General features: G+C 38.5%; 3 protein-coding genes across 8 annotated transcripts; all 3 read left to right on the top strand.

Moving 5' to 3' along the window:
- The first annotated feature begins 165 nt into the window (after positions 1-165).
- On the top strand, positions 166-2,064 carry LOC140792322 (transcription termination factor MTERF8, chloroplastic-like). Of its 2 annotated transcripts, none has more exons than XM_073143257.1 (2): positions 166-1,584; positions 1,692-2,064. In XM_073143257.1, exons 1-2 carry the CDS (start codon positions 517-519, stop codon positions 1,698-1,700), a joined length of 1,077 nt encoding a protein of 358 aa, XP_072999358.1. In that variant the 5' UTR covers positions 166-516; the 3' UTR covers positions 1,701-2,064. The 2 variants fall into 2 exon arrangements, with proteins under 2 accessions (XP_072999358.1, XP_072999350.1); XM_073143249.1 differs by having other exon boundaries at positions 1,679-2,064.
- A 525-nt stretch (positions 2,065-2,589) lies between these two features.
- On the top strand, positions 2,590-6,244 carry LOC140792329 (ATP synthase delta chain, chloroplastic). Its single transcript, XM_073143272.1, has 3 exons — positions 2,590-3,143; positions 4,123-5,087; positions 6,033-6,244. Exon 2 carries the CDS (start codon positions 4,354-4,356, stop codon positions 5,077-5,079), a length of 726 nt encoding a protein of 241 aa, XP_072999373.1. The 5' UTR covers positions 2,590-3,143; positions 4,123-4,353; the 3' UTR covers positions 5,080-5,087; positions 6,033-6,244.
- A 3,543-nt stretch (positions 6,245-9,787) lies between these two features.
- Positions 9,788-17,455, top strand: LOC140791010 (phosphopantothenate--cysteine ligase 2-like). 5 transcript variants are annotated; one of them, XM_073141355.1, is made up of 10 exons: positions 9,788-9,890; positions 12,390-12,533; positions 12,650-12,773; positions 12,857-12,901; positions 13,100-13,185; positions 14,349-14,401; positions 14,538-14,597; positions 15,437-15,538; positions 16,246-16,365; positions 16,981-17,455. In XM_073141355.1, exons 2-10 carry the CDS (start codon positions 12,395-12,397, stop codon positions 17,209-17,211), a joined length of 960 nt encoding a protein of 319 aa, XP_072997456.1. In that variant the 5' UTR covers positions 9,788-9,890; positions 12,390-12,394; the 3' UTR covers positions 17,212-17,455. The 5 variants fall into 5 exon arrangements, with proteins under 5 accessions (XP_072997456.1, XP_072997480.1, XP_072997464.1 ...); XM_073141363.1 differs by lacking the exon at positions 9,788-9,890 and adding an exon at positions 9,911-10,149; XM_073141371.1 differs by lacking the exon at positions 9,788-9,890 and adding an exon at positions 11,751-11,888.
- Positions 17,456-17,504: the final 49 nt, after the last annotated feature.

Below are 17,504 nucleotides of genomic sequence, written 5' to 3'. Positions count from 1 at the left end.
TACTTTAATTATAATATACTGAAATAGGGTCTAATTTTTATTTCCTCTCTCTCAAAAAAAAAAAAAAAGAGAGAGAGAAGAACGACACAGGTGTACTATAGTTTAACCATCAGTGAACTAAATAGGGGGTTTGATGATGTTAAACCCTTCAGTCTTCAGAGTCTCGTCAAGGACTCGGGAGTGTTTCTTTTTTCTTCTTTTTTATTTAAAGAGCTGAGATTCAGCTGGATAAGAGGAGGTCAATTACAATTACTATTACCCTAGCAGAGCATGACCTCAAGCTCCTCCGGCAGACGAGATACATTGTGCCAGAGCTGAGATAGATTGTCCCAAGGACTCGAGAGTGGTTGCCGAGTCCAAGTCTTCCATATTCCACTTAACTAAGCTATTTCGGTACGCGCTCTGTTTGTATGAATTGCGATCAATCACTAACTAGACTATACAGGTTTCGTATTGCGTGCGAGTTCGCAAAGCCTATTAAGCAGGTAAGGTGTTCGACGAAATTCCTATTTCACAATGCCTCTTCAAACCTCCCGCCTCCTCTCGATCTCACTCCTTCGACATGGCAAAGCTCGAAATCTCTCCACAAGGATCTTACCCATCTCCGAGAGGGTTCTCTTCCTCCCCTTCTCCACCGCCGCTGCCAAAAAACCACCTCCCAATCTCCAACCCATGGCGGAATACCTAGTCTCCAACTGTGGCTTCACCTCTTCCGAGGCCACCAAGGCTTCCAAGCAACTCTCCCACCTCAAATCCACTCAGAAGCCCGACTCCGTCCTCCGCTTCCTCCACCTCCTCGGATTGAACCAAACCAGTATCAAAACCATTGTCACCTGGTGCCCTAGAGTCCTCACCGCCGACGTCGAAAAGACCATCAAGCCCAAGCTCCAATCCATCCGCGATCTTGGCTTCTCGGACTCGGAGATCGCCGAGCTCATTACGGCGAACCCTTCCATTCTCCGGCTCACCACCGTTATTTCCAAGATCGAATATTTTCGGCGCCGCCTCCCGGTCAAGGCTGACCTCCTCAAGGCCCTTAAGCGGGACCCCACCCTCCTCCACAGCAACCTCGCTGAGACCGTCGTGCGCAACTCCGCGCTTCTTCAGGAGCACGGGTTGCCGGAGTCGAAGATCTCTGCTGCCCTAATCAACATGCCGTGGTTGCTCACACGTAAGGCCGACTCCTTCCGCGAGCTCGTCGACTATACTGTGAGACTCGGGGTTCCCCACGACTCTAAGATGTTCTTGTATGCACTCCATGCTATCAGCAGGATTAGTAAGGAGACTTTCCGGGTGAAATTTGAGCTTATGAAGAGCTTCGGATGGTCGGAGGATAATTTCTATGCTGCCTTCCGCAAAGCTCCCAACTTTCTTACTCGTTCCGATGAGAAACTGCGTACTATAATGAACTTTTTGGTCAATGAAGTTGGATTGGAGGCGGGATATGTTGCTGAGCACCCAATGTTTCTGATGTTTAGTTTTGAGAAGAGGCTGCTACCTAGGCACAAAGTGCATCAGATTTTGAAGTCGGAAGGGTTGTCTGGTGCAAAAGCTAATCTGCTTTCGATTGTATACATGCCTGAGGTGAGGTTCCTAAAGCAATATGTCATCCGGCATATAGATAAAGTTCCTGCTCTTGGGAAGTACTATCCTGCTGCTTATCTTGAGACTGTTCCAGTTTGATGTGATAGCATACATAAGGAGCAAGGAGCATACAGAGTTTCATCAACAGATTTTTGCAAATGCTGAATTGATAGTTGGGTTTTTGCTTCTTCAACAAGCAGTGTGACGTAAGCTGATTTTGTATGAGCCAACATAAGGCTAACTTAATCATATGACCATTCAAAACCCCAGAGGCAAGTTATTTTTGGCTTTGCTAATTAGGCAGTCGGTTGCTAGAAAATTTGCGAGTGTTAATACCTCATGATTCTTGTGGAAGATGTTAGGGAGACATCAACCTTCTGCAATGAGTTAGTGGATTTCCGTGTTGTTTTAGAATAGGTTTACAGTTATTGCAACTGATCTTGTAGTTCATTGAGCATATAATGAGGTTAATTGGATCAATTTAGAGTAGCCTGTCTAATATTTCTGCTTGGGGACTTTGCAGTCTCAACTTAGAAGAAAATCAATGTGTTAGATAGCATTTTGCAAAACCTTCACGACATTTCACATTAAGACATATTGTCAACTCTAAGGAGCTGCAGTGCTGCAGGATTTAGGTTAATTACTCTCTGATTGTCAAGTAAAGTTGTTTTGCAAGGGATTTATCTACACAGGAACAAAAAAAGGAAATATATTGTTTCCCATTACATCTCAAATTATGGATGAAGTTTGTTGTGTCAGTTTTGTTGAAAACATTAAACGTGTGAAAATTCAATAATCAGATCTAACATGGAATTTAACAGATGTTTTAGTACATGAAGAATCAATACACTGTCCTTATCTTCTCTTGATAAAAGTTAAAATTCACAAGATTCATAGCGCTCTCATCTGTATATCATATCAAAACATTATGAGGCTGCCATATTCTAGTTGTGCTGTGGTGTGCGTATGGTTGCGCGCATAAGATACATACTGCGCTGAAGCCATAACTTATCTTTTTTAACAATATGCATACAAGAATGCATAATTGGTTCAAAAAAAGATCCTCTTACTTGTTAACTGGTACATATTGGTTGGTCTAGACACTTCCAGTCAGCCGGAACCTGGAGCTCCAATTAAGTAAATTAGTTTCTGTTCCTTTATACAAAGTAGCATACTCATGATATGAGCAAGAGTTATTCTATTTACACATGCTTTATTAGAAATGAAGCTGATGGTTTTGACATTTTTTGTTTGTTTTGAGATGCTAATATTAGACACAGCACATTTGCCGTTCTTGTAATTATTCAGCTTCACTTCTAAGGAACATCAATGGATTTTCTTGAGAAGTCCTGTTGGAATCCTACTTTCCAATGTCTATCCTGGAGAAAGCCTACTACTCCATCAGTGATAACACTAGATTTCGCAACCAAAAAAAGTTTGTCCAATTGATTGAGCATCCTTTAGTATGAATGATGAAGCTTGCCTGTAACTTGGGACACAAATTTGACCTACCGAAACATTCTCACCAGCTTTGGGAGTAAAGTTCCAGTCCTACAGAGGTTCGTGCATTGGTGACTACTTTATTGGTTTTCCAATTCGTATTACCTGCCGGTATTATTTCTACTTTGTGAAATTATTTATTGCATTGCTCACTTGGTTTTTCAGTAATCATGTGGATGTTTCAGAATACTTCATAAATGGCAGGCTATGTTTCACCAACGATGGTGGCATTTGCTTATTGGTCCATGTAGTTTTAATCATGAACTAACAAGCTTTGAACTCCTCATAGCATGGGCTCTCATGTGCAGCAGGCCAGCAGCTCGTCTTCATCTTTGTCTTCTTCTTTTGTTCTTTTCCCTTTCTTGTTACATTTGTCATATATAGATGCTAGCTTTTAATCAGTTTCGAACGTCATGGTCTTCTATTGCCATGATGTTGATCTTGTAAACAATCGCACCTATAGTGTTCTCTGCAGTAATTCTACCCACAAGAGGCTACCAGCTTTTACCATATAAATGCCCTCTTGTTTGGTCTGTTCAAGCATGTGAAATGTTACCGCGAGCCTGTTAAAGAAACAAGAAGCAATTAGTGCGTCATGATTCTTTCATGATTGCTTGAAAATCACACGAGTTTTTTTTTTCCCCAAATTATTACTTACTAACCTTCTTATTTACCTATGCTTCGTACTACTGTATGATGGATTTTGGAATGAGTATTTATTTTATTGATATCGAGTTATGAAAGTAATCGTATAGAGAAGAAATCTAATGTGCTGTATCGTCATTTTGATAATGAATCGAATGGACGTTTTGGATGAGTGCATTCTTTTGTTTTATTTTTGAGAAATGCTTCCAGTCGTTTATAATGTGTATATGACTTTTGGGGGCATTTGTATTAATTTTTTTTTTAAAAAGATTGGTATTTTCTACACTTACATATACTTTTATAACAGTGTGCCGGTTTTCTCTTATTAGTGCAAATGCAATTTTTGGTTTACATGAATAAATATATATATAAATCTCCTTGGCAATATTTCAGGGGGTAAGCATCCTAATGCAACTCTACCTCTCGACCACATGTCGAGCTAATCTACAAGACGCAAGGGCTAAGGCCACCATTCCTCTTCACATCCAACAAAAGATAAACCCCCTCGCCTTAACTGTCCGATCACAACCTACCATATCTCATCCGTTCAATCTCCACTATACTCGCCCTCTACTCGCCCTCTCCCATCTCCTCCAGTAGGTGAAGGCAAAGAAAGCTCCAACCATGGCTTCTCTCCGCCTCTCTCCTCTTTCCATCCTCCCCAAATCCTCCTCTCCATCCTCCATCTCCTCCTCTTCCTCTTCCTCTTCCTCCATCTCCTTTTCCCTCCGCCGCCTCCCCTCCCTCAAGCTCCGTCCCCGACGCCGCGCCCGCGGTGGCGCTACTATGATGGACACCGCCGCCTCCAGATACGCCTCCGCCCTTGCCGACGTCTGCAAGTCCAACGGAACATTAGAAACCACCATCTCCGACTTGGAGAAGATCGACAATGTCTTCTCCGACAAATCGGTCCAATCCTTCTTCGCCAACCCCACCATCACCCCACAGCAGAAGCTAGAACTCATCGACGAGGTTGGCAAGTCCTCGGAACTCCAACCCCATGTCGTCAACTTCCTCAACATCTTGGTGGACACCCGGCGCATCGACGTCGTGAAGGAGATCGTGAAGGAGTTCGAGGAGTGCTATAACCGCATAACGGGGACGGAGGTGGCGACGGTGACGTCGGTGGTGAAGTTGGAGTCGCAGGATTTGGTGCAGATCGCGCAGGCCGTGCAAAGGCTCACGGGGGCGAAGAATGTGAGGATTAAGACCGTGATCGACCCGTCTTTAATTGCTGGGTTCACCATTCGCTACGGCAACTCTGGATCGAAGCTTGTTGACATGAGCGTTAAGAAGCAGCTCGATGAGATCGCATCGCAGCTCGATTTCTCCTCCATTGCTCTCGTGTGATTCCCGAGGTCAGTAACCTTGAATACTTGTTAAAATTATGGGTTTTTGGATGCTATTAGTTTATCTGAATATATTTTGTGTACTCGAGTAAATTGTATTGCGATGTTGTGATTCTGTGGGGTTATCAGTGAATAAAAGCTAAAGATTACATTTTGGTAATCCAGAAGCATTGGCTCCTTTATTTATTCCTTGTGTATAATCATGTCAGAGCACTGGATTATTGGAAAGCATAGAAAAATAAAGTAAAACTAATTCATGCTAAGATAAAAAGAGAATAAAATTTTAATGACTTCAGTTCAAATATTAGTTTACATAAAAGATATGCCTATATAACACATAGATGAAAGCTTTAAAGTCGTTTATAATTGAAGCACAAGCTTTTCGAGCTAACAAACAGAGAAGATGTATTCATGAACCAAACAAATTAGAGCCATTCTACTGAAAGAGGAATATGCTACTAGAGCTGGAAAAGTGTACAGGAATTTGATAAAAATCATGCAGGATCTAAGGTAAAAATATCCCTATTATTGAATATATGTTTGTTTACTTCCTCCCCCATCATGCCGTAAGATTCTATGAATAGGCTTGGTTCTATTTAACCTCAAATCTTCACAAGGAAACTTTTACTTGGGCGATGATTAGTTGGCGAACCAAATTAGTCCAACCAACAAAAATGCAATTCAGTTGTGATGGGTGATTTTAATTTCCCAAGTAAAAGTCCATGGATTAGGATCATCTTCCAATCTTTAAAACATATTATGTAGACCACATTGAAGTGTCTAGAGAGAAGAACGTCCACTGTCTCATAATTGCATATTCGATAGTAGTGTAATTGGAAACTCTCTTGGCCTGGTTGTATTCTCTTTTCCAATCTGAAACTGTTCTTATTTGATAATGAGTATGCTATTATGGGTGGAATAATAAAATTTACAATTCTGTGTCAAATGCTGCAGATATGATGGGGAGGCCTTATGTATGTGTTCAAGCAAGATGGTGAAATCTTTCGATGACCAAGTATATTTCATTTTTTATTTCTTGTTGTATTTATCTTTTGTATGTGAGAAACTCAACTATAGTAAGTGCTTTATTCTGTGTCCTGCATAGCAGAGACTATACATTGTAAGTCTTTTGACATCATAATATCCATTGCATCATCTGGTAAGAATGGTTTTAAGATGCCCAAAATGTGTTAGGGAGAGGAAATTTCAATGTAAGAAAACTTCAAAGCAAATAGGAAAGAGGAGTTTGGAAAAATTGTAGTCCCTTGTGACGAAGGTTGAGATTCTAAATTCTAAATAGAAAAATTCAAGCAAAGATGCAGCTTTGAAGAGACCGTTCAATCTGGTGAAAGCATATCTTAAATAATACATGGATTCACTGATTCAAGAAATTTTAGTCTATTGAGTTTTACAAGATAAACTGGAATTCCCAACAAAAGAATATTTCAGTTTAAACTAATGTATTGGAAGTTTGAATTAGAGTTATATGAGATGAGAACAGAAACCCGACGTGAGACTCACAACAATAGAGCTTACTTGAGAACCCTGCAATGTTGATGTAACCATTAATTACCACATAGCGAAATATATATATATATATATATATATATATATATATATATATATATATATTCACAACTGGATCGGTTAGGATATACCATTGACACATAACATCACTAGTGATCATTTTGATTGAATACTTGAAGGAGAAAGATACTCGGACAATGTATAGCTTGTTAATGTCCTCAAACACACATCTCTGTCGCTCATCATTTACAAATCCTCAACGACACATCCTGAAACATTCACGACTTGTCTCATTCAAGAAGCTTGGTCTCAACAGCCCAACAGATAAGTCCTCGATCTAAACAGTAACAAGCTAACAGCTAGACAAAGAACTCAAAAAATTATCCATCTCTTCTCTCCTGTATACTTTTCCAGGGTTTACGTAGGATAGGAGTTGCATCAATTAGAAGGCACGTGATAATATCTCCCATTGCACATGCATCGGTAGACGACGGGGCAGGACTCCGCGACGGAGCACTTGAAGCTCACCATGACCCTCTTGCATGGAAAGCACGGCCCACAGGCATGGGAACAGTCAGGCAAGCTCGAACCAGTTGCATAGTATTCTTTAAGATCTCCGTCACCTCCCTCCTGTTCAAGAACCAAATATAACATCAAATGGGCATTTATGTTGTTATTCTAGTTGCTTCTGATCTGTGAGATTGCCTTAAGAGGTGGTTTACAGAGTAACTCACTTATAGTTTTGACCTTGAAGAATGTTTAGCTTCATAGGAAAATGTAATCATCTAACATATATTCTCTCGTGAAAGAAATCCGATAGACGGAGTCATACCTTAGACATCACTTGCTCTTTATCATCTCTCAAGCTGTCTTTGCCATTCAAGTCCATCATATCATCTACCCAAAAAGACTCAATCAGATTAATGCCACATTGGGATGACGAAGGCAATGTAATTAAGCAAACTTACTGGGGATTGATCTGAGGCCTTCACTCATTATAGGAAGCAACACGAGAATGGCTAGAAGAACTATGTTGCCCACTCTATGACTGGTCCAGCTCTTCATTAGTCTCGGCAATCTTCAACTCCAGAACTGTGGTCTACCCAAAAGAATAGTTAGTCGCTAAAAGGGAGGGAGGGAAGAGGAGACAAGTTGTTAGCATTCAAAAAGAAGCACAGGGCACAAGGAAGCGTAGCATCCACTGCCGCCATTTATTAAGAATCCATGGGAAGTATGTCATAAATGAAGTGCGCGGACGATCTTTGATGCGGTTCACATGATTCTCGACGCATCTGCTCCAAAATTTCACATGAATCCTTCTGACCCTCTAAAAATAAGGAAGAAAATTATAAAAACAAAGTCAGAGAATGCAGAGGAGTTAGAGAGCGAGAAAGAGGGATGGAGGGAGACTTAGGCTACTGATCCCATGGCAGGGCCTTCATTTATGGGTGTCATTTGTAAGAGACTGCCTCATGGCTGGCCCTGAGAGTGGTAGTCATGAGGAGAGAGAGCAGGGAGTTATTGTTATCATTTGAAAGGAGCTTCAACTGGAGTAGTGAAGGGGTTTCACGTGCATTTAGTTGCTTATCTCTTAGTTGGGTTTAGCAAATAGAGGTGGTGGAGTTAATGGGGCTGAGAGTAAGAGCTAGCTCTTGGATTCAATGAAGCCCATTGAAACACTGATAGGGTGCTTCAAGCCTTCAATGCTTGCCTACCTTTGTCACCTCTGCAGATTTTATTGTGAAGCTGCTACAAGATCTCTGTTCTTCAAGTAGATATTGTGGGCCTGAGAACTTATCAAAATTTCTTTGATGTTTAAATTACGGTCCAATTTATCCATGACAAGCTTAGTCAGAATCTCACTTCATGATATGCATTTCGAGATCGCATTCGAATTAAGAGTAGGATTTTGAACCAAGTGTGAAGAGCTATGGGGTTGACGGGTTTGTCCATAGTTGATGAGTCATAAAAGGACGTCTATTGTAATGAATTTATTTCATTTATATTCTATTCTATTCTTTTCATCAAAGAAAGTAATCTTTTTCAGAGAAAAAAGTGATGCCCATTTGTTAGGGAGGTTCTTCTGTAATCTAGCTATATGCTAATTTAGGACTAAAAACTGGATTGGCTAAATTATATTTAGACCAATTATGATCCTATATAACTTATTTCCTCTAAAGAGAAAAAAAAAATTTAAAAACAAGTGTGACAGTATGCCATTTTAAAATGATCATTTTGTTAATACGCCATTTATTTTTCAGTTCAAAATTAACACCTGAATATCACATGATCAACCTCATTTGGTGTAGAAATTGCTCTCTTTCTTTCCAAATTGTTTTCTTAAAACATTTATACTCATTCTTTTTTAATCTCTGTAAATTATTTTCTCTCATTTTTTTCTCTAAACATTTTCCTCCTCGATAACTATTACTTTTTTTTGTTCTCAAACTCCCACTCCCTTTTAACTTCTCTCCTCAATCTCACGCCCAAATTTCAAGTTCTACCGTGATGTTACTTCTAATTTCTCTTCTTACCGGTAATAATTTCTCTACCTCTTAATCTCTATCAAATTCCCGTGTAATCCCTATAAAATTATAATATTCAAGAGACCTTAATATCACAATTTTTTTTTCTTTCACAGAATATAAACAAATACTAAATCATAATTTAGGAGGTCTATTATAAATTTAACCAACAGGAACGAAAACTCTATGCGGCTCCTCTTGGAACTATATTTAAGTACTAAATATGCAATCATACATAACAATATCAGATTATCTTAATATAAAAAAGGAATATAGATTGAAAGGAATATAAATTGGATGTCAAGTAATTCACGCATTAAAAATTTTTTTTTTACTCATCTATAGATATGAAATTAATTAATATAACATATAGGAAAAAATAGTAAATTTCATGTTTCAGTCAATCGACCGATGTAATCCATTTGTTGGAGCTGCGTCCGTATTTATATCCATATCCGTATCGGATCAGATGCGATGCAAAATTGCTTTTCGTGCCGAATACAGATACTGGTGTAAGAAAAAGTCTGAACTCAGATACGGATATAGTTATGGATAGCGAATATCCGTTTACTTGCATACTGCAAATGACTAGTTCGTAAGTATCAAGTAGTAATCCAAACCCGTGTACCCGAACCCGTTAGCAACTAACCCGACCAATCTCCCGCCGCCGCCATCGCGAAGCCCTTAACCTACCCTTCTCTCCATCGCTCTCTCCCGCCGCCTCCATCGCTTTCCTACGTGTCTTGCTTCGTTCTAAAAGGTCTTCTTCTTCTCCCCAATAACATTTCTTATTTTCCATTTTATCATCCTCTCTAAGCTCTACGCTCTGTGTTCTGTGTTCTGTGCGCTGGCTTCAGGAACATTTGATCTTCTTGTTTCTGTCCTTGATTGTTTTGTTTTTATGTTTTAAAACCTTTCTTGGTCGATTTTTCTTTGATATTTGATGAGCTCTGAAGTGGGCTTTGTTCTTTTGGGTGGGGAAAGGAGGAGGATTTAATTATTTCCTTGTTTACGAGTAGGTGAGTAATAGCGAACGTTTCCTTTACCTTGCCCGTCTTTTGCTTTTCCTCAGGTTATGTGTTCATCTTTTGTGAAGAACTCTAGATGGGGGAAACCTCTGGATCTGTAGAAAAATGAATGTCATTCCTTGTATGAGACATAACAGAACACTAAATTCACCGGTATCATTGTCCTGTTTGGGCACATGAGTTTCCAATTGGAAGCTGTAGAATGAAAAATTCATGTTGAACATTTCGGCATAGGGTGATGATTATTCCTATTTGCACGATGAAGAATCCTCTATCTGAGCTGTGGATGAATTACAAAAACTCTATGTTGGTTCTCTTGTGAGGGTATTCTTTTATCTTTTTTAGTATGAATGGATAACCATTTTACAACCAAAACAATGCGATTATCAAGGGAAATTTCTCTAGTTCGTGCTGTATATATTACTTTTTAAGGATATTCTTGGAATCTGGATTGCTTAGCGATATGCTATGTTAGATAGATTGCAGATATGGATCTGATATTAGCATTATTATTAAATCTAAATTTTAATGGGATATTCATAAATCCATAGATCATAGTAGCAGAGTATGATCTGATTACTGCTTAAGGGAGTGTAAAAGATGAGGTTGGGCAACATAACAAGATTGGCAAATAAGATTTAGGGATTATGGGTAACCAGTATTATGCTAAAATAATTCTGGATATATATAGTTGCTCATCATTGAGGATTGCATGCTTGGAACCAGGAGGTTTATTACTGCATGGCATTGCTTATCTTCTTGAGATTCTCAGATTGACTAAAGTTAAGAGCTCAATGAATTAATTTCATATTGACTGAAGTGAACAGCTCAAAGAATTTCATTTGTTGTCCTTCTGGTTAGGTCACCAGTTTCCATAATCAAGTTCTAAAACTTGATTAGAATTAAACCTCTAGAAGCAATGTCTGGACTTGTCTCAACATCCCATAGGAGGAGGAATTTTTGTACAAGAATACCAAATAGGACAATTATGTAAATACATGTTTCTGGAAAAGAGTGAGAAGTTTTATTTTATACAGCAAGATCTGACTATTCTTGAGCCCACCAGTAGTCAATAATGAATTGTAAACTGGTACATAAGATCTGACTCATTCCAAATTTTGCGAGCTGAAGAGCTTCTACTCCCTCTCTGGTATCTGTCAGTGATTGCTCCATGAAAAGTCCAATGGAGGAAGTCGGTAGTCATCAAGTTTTAGAGCCAAAGCAGAATCTGGCAATGCAGGGGCTGTCTCTGAGTAGTGTTTTCTTGTTTTTGTTCACTATTTGATAGTGGTTTCTTGTTCTTGTTCACCATTTACTTGTTTTGGTAAATACTATTGTTTTGTTCCTGCACTCTTTTATGCTATAGATGTTATTAAAAGATCCAGTTTGTATTCAAGATAAGATCTGATCCATATCCATATTCAATTTAATTAGGATATGGTTTAACGTTTGCTAACCGCTTAATATCCATATCCAAATCTGTATCCGGAGCAAAAATATGGATCAGATGTGTGTTGAGTACTATTTGGTCCGTATCTAACATGTTTTCACCCCTAGTACCTACTCATCTCATCCCTCATGGTTCATGACCCAAATCCTCTTATTTCTCCTGCTCTACTCCTGCCCCAAAAATCTCCACCGCCATATCCCACTCTAAAGACTCCATAAGTGAGAAGCCTTTGCTTGCATTGCTCGAGAACGTGAGAGTTGTGTGCACCGACCATTTCATCGTGAGATTCAATTCCCTCTTTCTGATCTTTTCTTAATTTGCTTTGTTGTGGAGTGTGTTCTGTTATTGGATTTTTTATGTTGAGGGTTGAGAAAAGAAATGCAGTGATAAGTTGTGATCAGTTAATTGGGAGGTAGCATTTTATTCTTTCATTATTCTTTCTTATATTTTAAGATAGGAATTTTGTGCTGTTTTTAATGGCTATCTTTTAATGAAATGATTGAAAGTTTAACTGGGAATGGAATTACACCTGAGGTTTATAAAAATACGTAGATTCTTGAGTCTTGGTCTGGAGAAAGAACTGGTTTTAAGGAAATTCTTGATGGTTTCTTTCCTTTGGGATTTTCTTGATCTTTGTCTTGTGCAGCATGGCTTGTGATGGCCTCTTTGCTTCTAGTTTAATCTGTTAATGTAGGAAAAGGGTTCTTTTTTTATTGAAAATCTGTCAAATCTATGCCATGTCATTCTCACTCTAATACAACTATTTGATTTCTTTGGATAGGGCTCATGGATTCAAGCAATGAGTCAGAAGCTCTGCAAAGATCAGATGTGAAGTCCTTCTTTGACTCTGCCCCGCCTCTTCGAAATGGCAATCTCATCTCAGAGAGGTTGAAAGAATTCATTGAGCGAAACTCTCGATCCTCAGGCAATTGGGTGTCCATTTAGTTTGTTATCAACAACTTGATATTGTGGTTATTTGGTTATTGATTCTTAAATTTATTTAATTCACATATGTAGTTTATTAACTGTGATATTACCCAGAGAGTGGGAGACCTGTCGGGGTTGTCTGTGTGACTTCTGGAGGAACAACTGTCCCCTTGGAGCAACGATGTGTGCGATATATTGATAATTTCAGCTCAGGTCACAGGGGAGCTGCATCTACGGAGTATATTTACTTTTAGTATCCTTAGTTGATCTATCTCCATGCGATTGCAACCTCTTACACAACTGATTGATGTGGTTTTATAGGTACTTCATAAAGGCTGGATACACTGTTATCTTTGTTTATCGACGGTTAGATTTTGTTCACATTGTGTTCTTGTTCATCACCTAGAAAATTACTTTCTTTTTAGTTTGTGCTTTGTTCACATTGTCTTCATCTCTCCTCAAGTTGGTTCATTGGATTGCTGTCTTTTGAGTTCATTGTCGTCTTGTTTTGATTTGACACTGATAGTGATGGAGTTAAAAGATATTATCTTTTCTGTTTTTCAGTGGAAGTTGTCAACCCTATTGTCGATATCTTCCAGAAGATTCATTTCTTGAGTTTTTCAAGCTCGATGAGGACTCAACAATTCAAGGTTTGTCAAATAATTGACTATTCATATGCATCTATACAATAGTTACATTGGAGAAGTGGAAAATTTTTGCTACTGCTCTTACCTCATATCGCACATAATAATTTGTAAGTTAGGAATCATATTTTGATTACTAATTAAGCTGAATTGGGATGTCATATGAGATGTTGTCTATTTCTATCTTTTCATTTATCATGTTGCCACCATGATGTAAGCTGCAAGAGTATAACAGTGCAGAGCAAGAATGGCTGTGTTGGCACAATACTAGTATGTGGCACGAGAAGTGCCGCACAACACCCCTCCTCTCACCGCTTAACATCAAGCGGAGTGATCAGAGGATGCGAGTGACGATGGAGAGAGTCACTGCTAAACCATTGCCTTCCTCTCGCGTTGTTGTCGCCACCCTCCTCTCTCCTTGTCGCCGTTTTCACCCTCCTGTCTCTCTCTTGCATGCCCTAACGGAGGTTGAAGATGAGAGCTTTTAAAAGCTCTTAACTGGTCGAGATAAAATGATCCGCATTGCATATCCTTTTAATTAGTTGACCCATTACCATTTCCCATCATTTTCTTTGGTCTCTACCTCCACCTATGGCACCGATGAGGAGAGAAAGGAGGGCAACGATGATTGTTGGAGGAGGCGGCATGGTAGTTTTCCTCTCCCTTTCTCTTTCACCTTTTTTCTCTCCCTCTCTTGTATGGGACAGGGTAGAGTCTCTCTACTCTTGCAGCAGAAACGGCAAGTGCCACACACGGTACGAGACGTGCTGTGTCATGCCATAGTCACAACCATCCTTGGTGCAGAGTGCTAGAAAGAAACTAGATTTTGAGAATAAATGTACAAACATTAGCCAGGAAATAGAAAAGGAGGTTTTTATGAGTAATTCTTTAGGAAAACATTGAGCATAAAAATATTATAAGAGTTTAGACTAACAAAATAGGTAGCACGGCCAAACTATTGTAAGGTCTTGCTTCCCTCTTCATTGTTCAATTCTAAGATTATGATAAAATGCAGTAGCCTAATCATGAAAAATATGAAATCTAGAATTATATGTACTACATATACATACTAAGTATACATCTGTATTCTAGGCTGTTTAGTCTCTCTGAGCTCTATTTTATTGTTTGTAGAAGATCTTTTCTCACTGGATTACCTTGTATAACACCAGTGTCAGAGTCGCATGCTACAGTGGTCAAGAAGGCAATCAGGGATTACCGTAAGGTATAGGCTATATTACAATACACTATGTAGTTCACTCTCAGAGTTTGATTTCGTTAATGTACTTTGGTCCTTTATAGATAGGTGGGAATTCAATTAAGAAAAAGATCAGTTGATGTAGACTAATCATTTATTGCAGGCAGTTGAAGAAGGCTTGTTGCTAAAACTCCCATTTACGACTATTTTTGAATATCTTCAGGTATTGCATATTATACCTCCTAGGAATAAACTTCTATGGCGATATTACTAGGAGTAATTTTTTGCTTATTTACAATGGTTGATTGCAGTAGGAAGGAAAATAAACTCTAGTAGTTTCTTTTAGGAGCTACTCAAATATTTTTCTTATTATTTATTCTAGATATTTGTACTTTACCACAGACAAATGTTAGAATATTGTTGAGAAAACATACTGTTAGTTGAATCTCAAGACTCAAGAGCTTCCTTGCAATGAGAATATAAGTAAAAATATTATTGATTGGATAAAGATACAAAACTTGATTGAGAATTGATAAGAATATATAGTTTCACACTCATGCACACATAATCACAAATGCCAAGTTTAGTTGGGCTAGAGATTACAATGAGAACAACTGTGGGCATGTCCAATTTGAAATTACGGTTCACGATTATCAATTTACATATGTGTGGTTCATTAGATAACAGGAGTGAATAGGTCATGCTAATACATTATTTTTCATACTTCGCTAGGGATACCTCCATTAAGCTACTTGCATTCAAACAACCCAAACAGGGGTCGACCTCTCTTCCTTCCTGCCGTTGAACTTCATGAAAAAGAAAATCAGTAGTTAGAACCTCTCAAATGCAGTCTAGGATCATTTACCAGAGCTTAATTGGAAAACCTCTCATAGATGCTTTGTCTTCATCCATGTAAGATAGACCATATTTGTTTTGACATCTAATATTGGACCCATTGCAGTTTACAACAAGAAATCTTTATTTATTTTATATTTAATAAACTTATTGCTACCTTTGTGTGAGCACTTAAATTTATCTCTGGTCATTAATTTTTGTCAACAGATATTACAAATGGTGGCTACATCCATGAGTTCTTTTGGGCAACATGGGATGTTTTATCTTGCTGCTGCAGTTTCAGATTTCTATGTTCCATGGGAGAGCATGGTATGTTTGAGGAAGTATCTTATGCATTCATCATTTTTCAGATGAACTCAAATGTTCTCTTTAGTCTTTTATCACCTATTTTCTTGTAGTGAGTTCTATATTGTAGAAGATATTTAGCGGATATGAAACTATTAGACCAGACCATACAAAACATTGTGACACTGATGATTTAGTGAGAATATAGATAACTGTAAGTTTGAAGGATTTGAAGCTTCATGTTTTAGCTTTCCAATCTGAGAGATGAAAATCCTAAGTGACATTTGGAGTAAATTATGTTAGCCTTGAGTTTTCATTTAGTGAAGACACAAACATCTTTCTGAAAAGATGACCGCACGAGCTCTTATAAGTAACATGTAAATTTGCTTTGAGCAACAAAATTGACAGGATGGTTGATGTAGGCCGCTATAACACAGTCAAATATTTTTATGAAGGAGGCCATCTTCTTTTACATCAGACTCTTAGTTTCTTACATAGTGAAGTGGTAGAAATGTGCTAAAGTTCTTCGAAGTGCAACTTCCAAACTTTAGCTTGTTTCCAGACTTCATGTTCCATCATGTTTCTGGAGTTTGGACATGCTCAGAAGTTGAGCATATTAATGAGGAAACTTAATCTCTCTTCCCTCTTCCCTATCAAATCCATACCGTAAGTATAGACTGCATGAATTCTGGTCGTAGCTTGCTTATATGCATTTGTATATTATTGGACAGGCAAAACATAAGATCGAGTCAGCAGGTGGCCCTTTGGACATGAGACTCAATCAAGTTCCTAAAATGCTATCAGTGCTGAGGAAAGAATGGGCTCCCTCGGCATTCTGCATATCATTCAAGGTTAGTCTTCTTTGTATTAGACAAACTGAAGATAGATGGTGGTCCCCACCACATAATTCTGTAGTTTAGAATTAGTTAACACGGTCGGGATGTCAATCTAGAAAATGAAAATGAGAAGAAAGAAATAATGTGTAGCGTGGATACCATACGATGAACAGATCATATTTTGAACTTTGTATGAAGAACAGCTGGCAAGAAAAGCCGTCCTTTGTGATCTTTGGCTCCATCCTCTAGTGGCATGTCGGGGGAAGCTTGTAACCTAGTTTCTGTGCAAAATAGCTTTGGTTCTTGTGAATCTAAGAGGTGACTGTTAGATTAGTGAAAAAAGACAGTAAGCTTTGGTATGGTAAAAGTGAACTCTTATGCTTTTGGTTGTAACAAAGAACCACTTGAATTAATTATAATAGTAACGACGAATTATATATAGAATTAGCTTTGGTATGGTAAAGTGAATTCTATATCGGTTTGTGTTTACACTGTCATCTCAGTTAAGCCTGTACTTTCTGCGAATGGTCATGTTAGTTGTTAAATAATATTAGCTTATTTGGATGTAATAGAATCTGTTCTAATGCAAATGTTTTCTTTCCTTGTGAACTTATCGTTGCTGGATATCAGTTGGAGACGGATCCAAATATTCTTCTTCAGAAGGCGGACATGGCTTTGAAGAAGTATCGGATGCATGTCGTCGTAGCCAATGCGTTGGCAACCTACAAAAAAGAAGTCGTCGCTGTCACGAACAGTGGGAAGACGACTATTTGCAAGCACAACGAGGAAGAAGACATCGAGGAACAACTCATCAACCTTCTTGTGGCGATGCACTCGAAGTACATCGGGCAGGTTGGGTGAAAAAGGCCGACTTCTAATGTCACGTACACTGCAATTTGTGAAGAATAAGGATTTTGAATTAATATGTTTCTGAGTTGACGATTGAATTATGAATTGTTTTGTTGTACATTGGAATATGAGCAGGATGCTATCTGATGACAGCTCAACATTCTACTGTCAAGATACTCCATCATACATGTAACAAAATCAAGAGCAAAAGTTTCTTAATAAATATTTATGATATTCCTGCTAGGGGAGAAACAAATGCTGACTCTGGTTACGAGTACTTTCTCGACAATGGGACGTTATAACTA

This window comes from Typha latifolia, chromosome 1 (genome assembly GCF_019914945.1).
Source record: "Typha latifolia isolate L0001 chromosome 1, TyphaL0001v2, whole genome shotgun sequence".
Lineage (NCBI taxonomy): Eukaryota > Viridiplantae > Streptophyta > Magnoliopsida > Poales > Typhaceae > Typha > Typha latifolia.
This window is presented reverse-complemented; position numbering and strand designations above follow the sequence as displayed.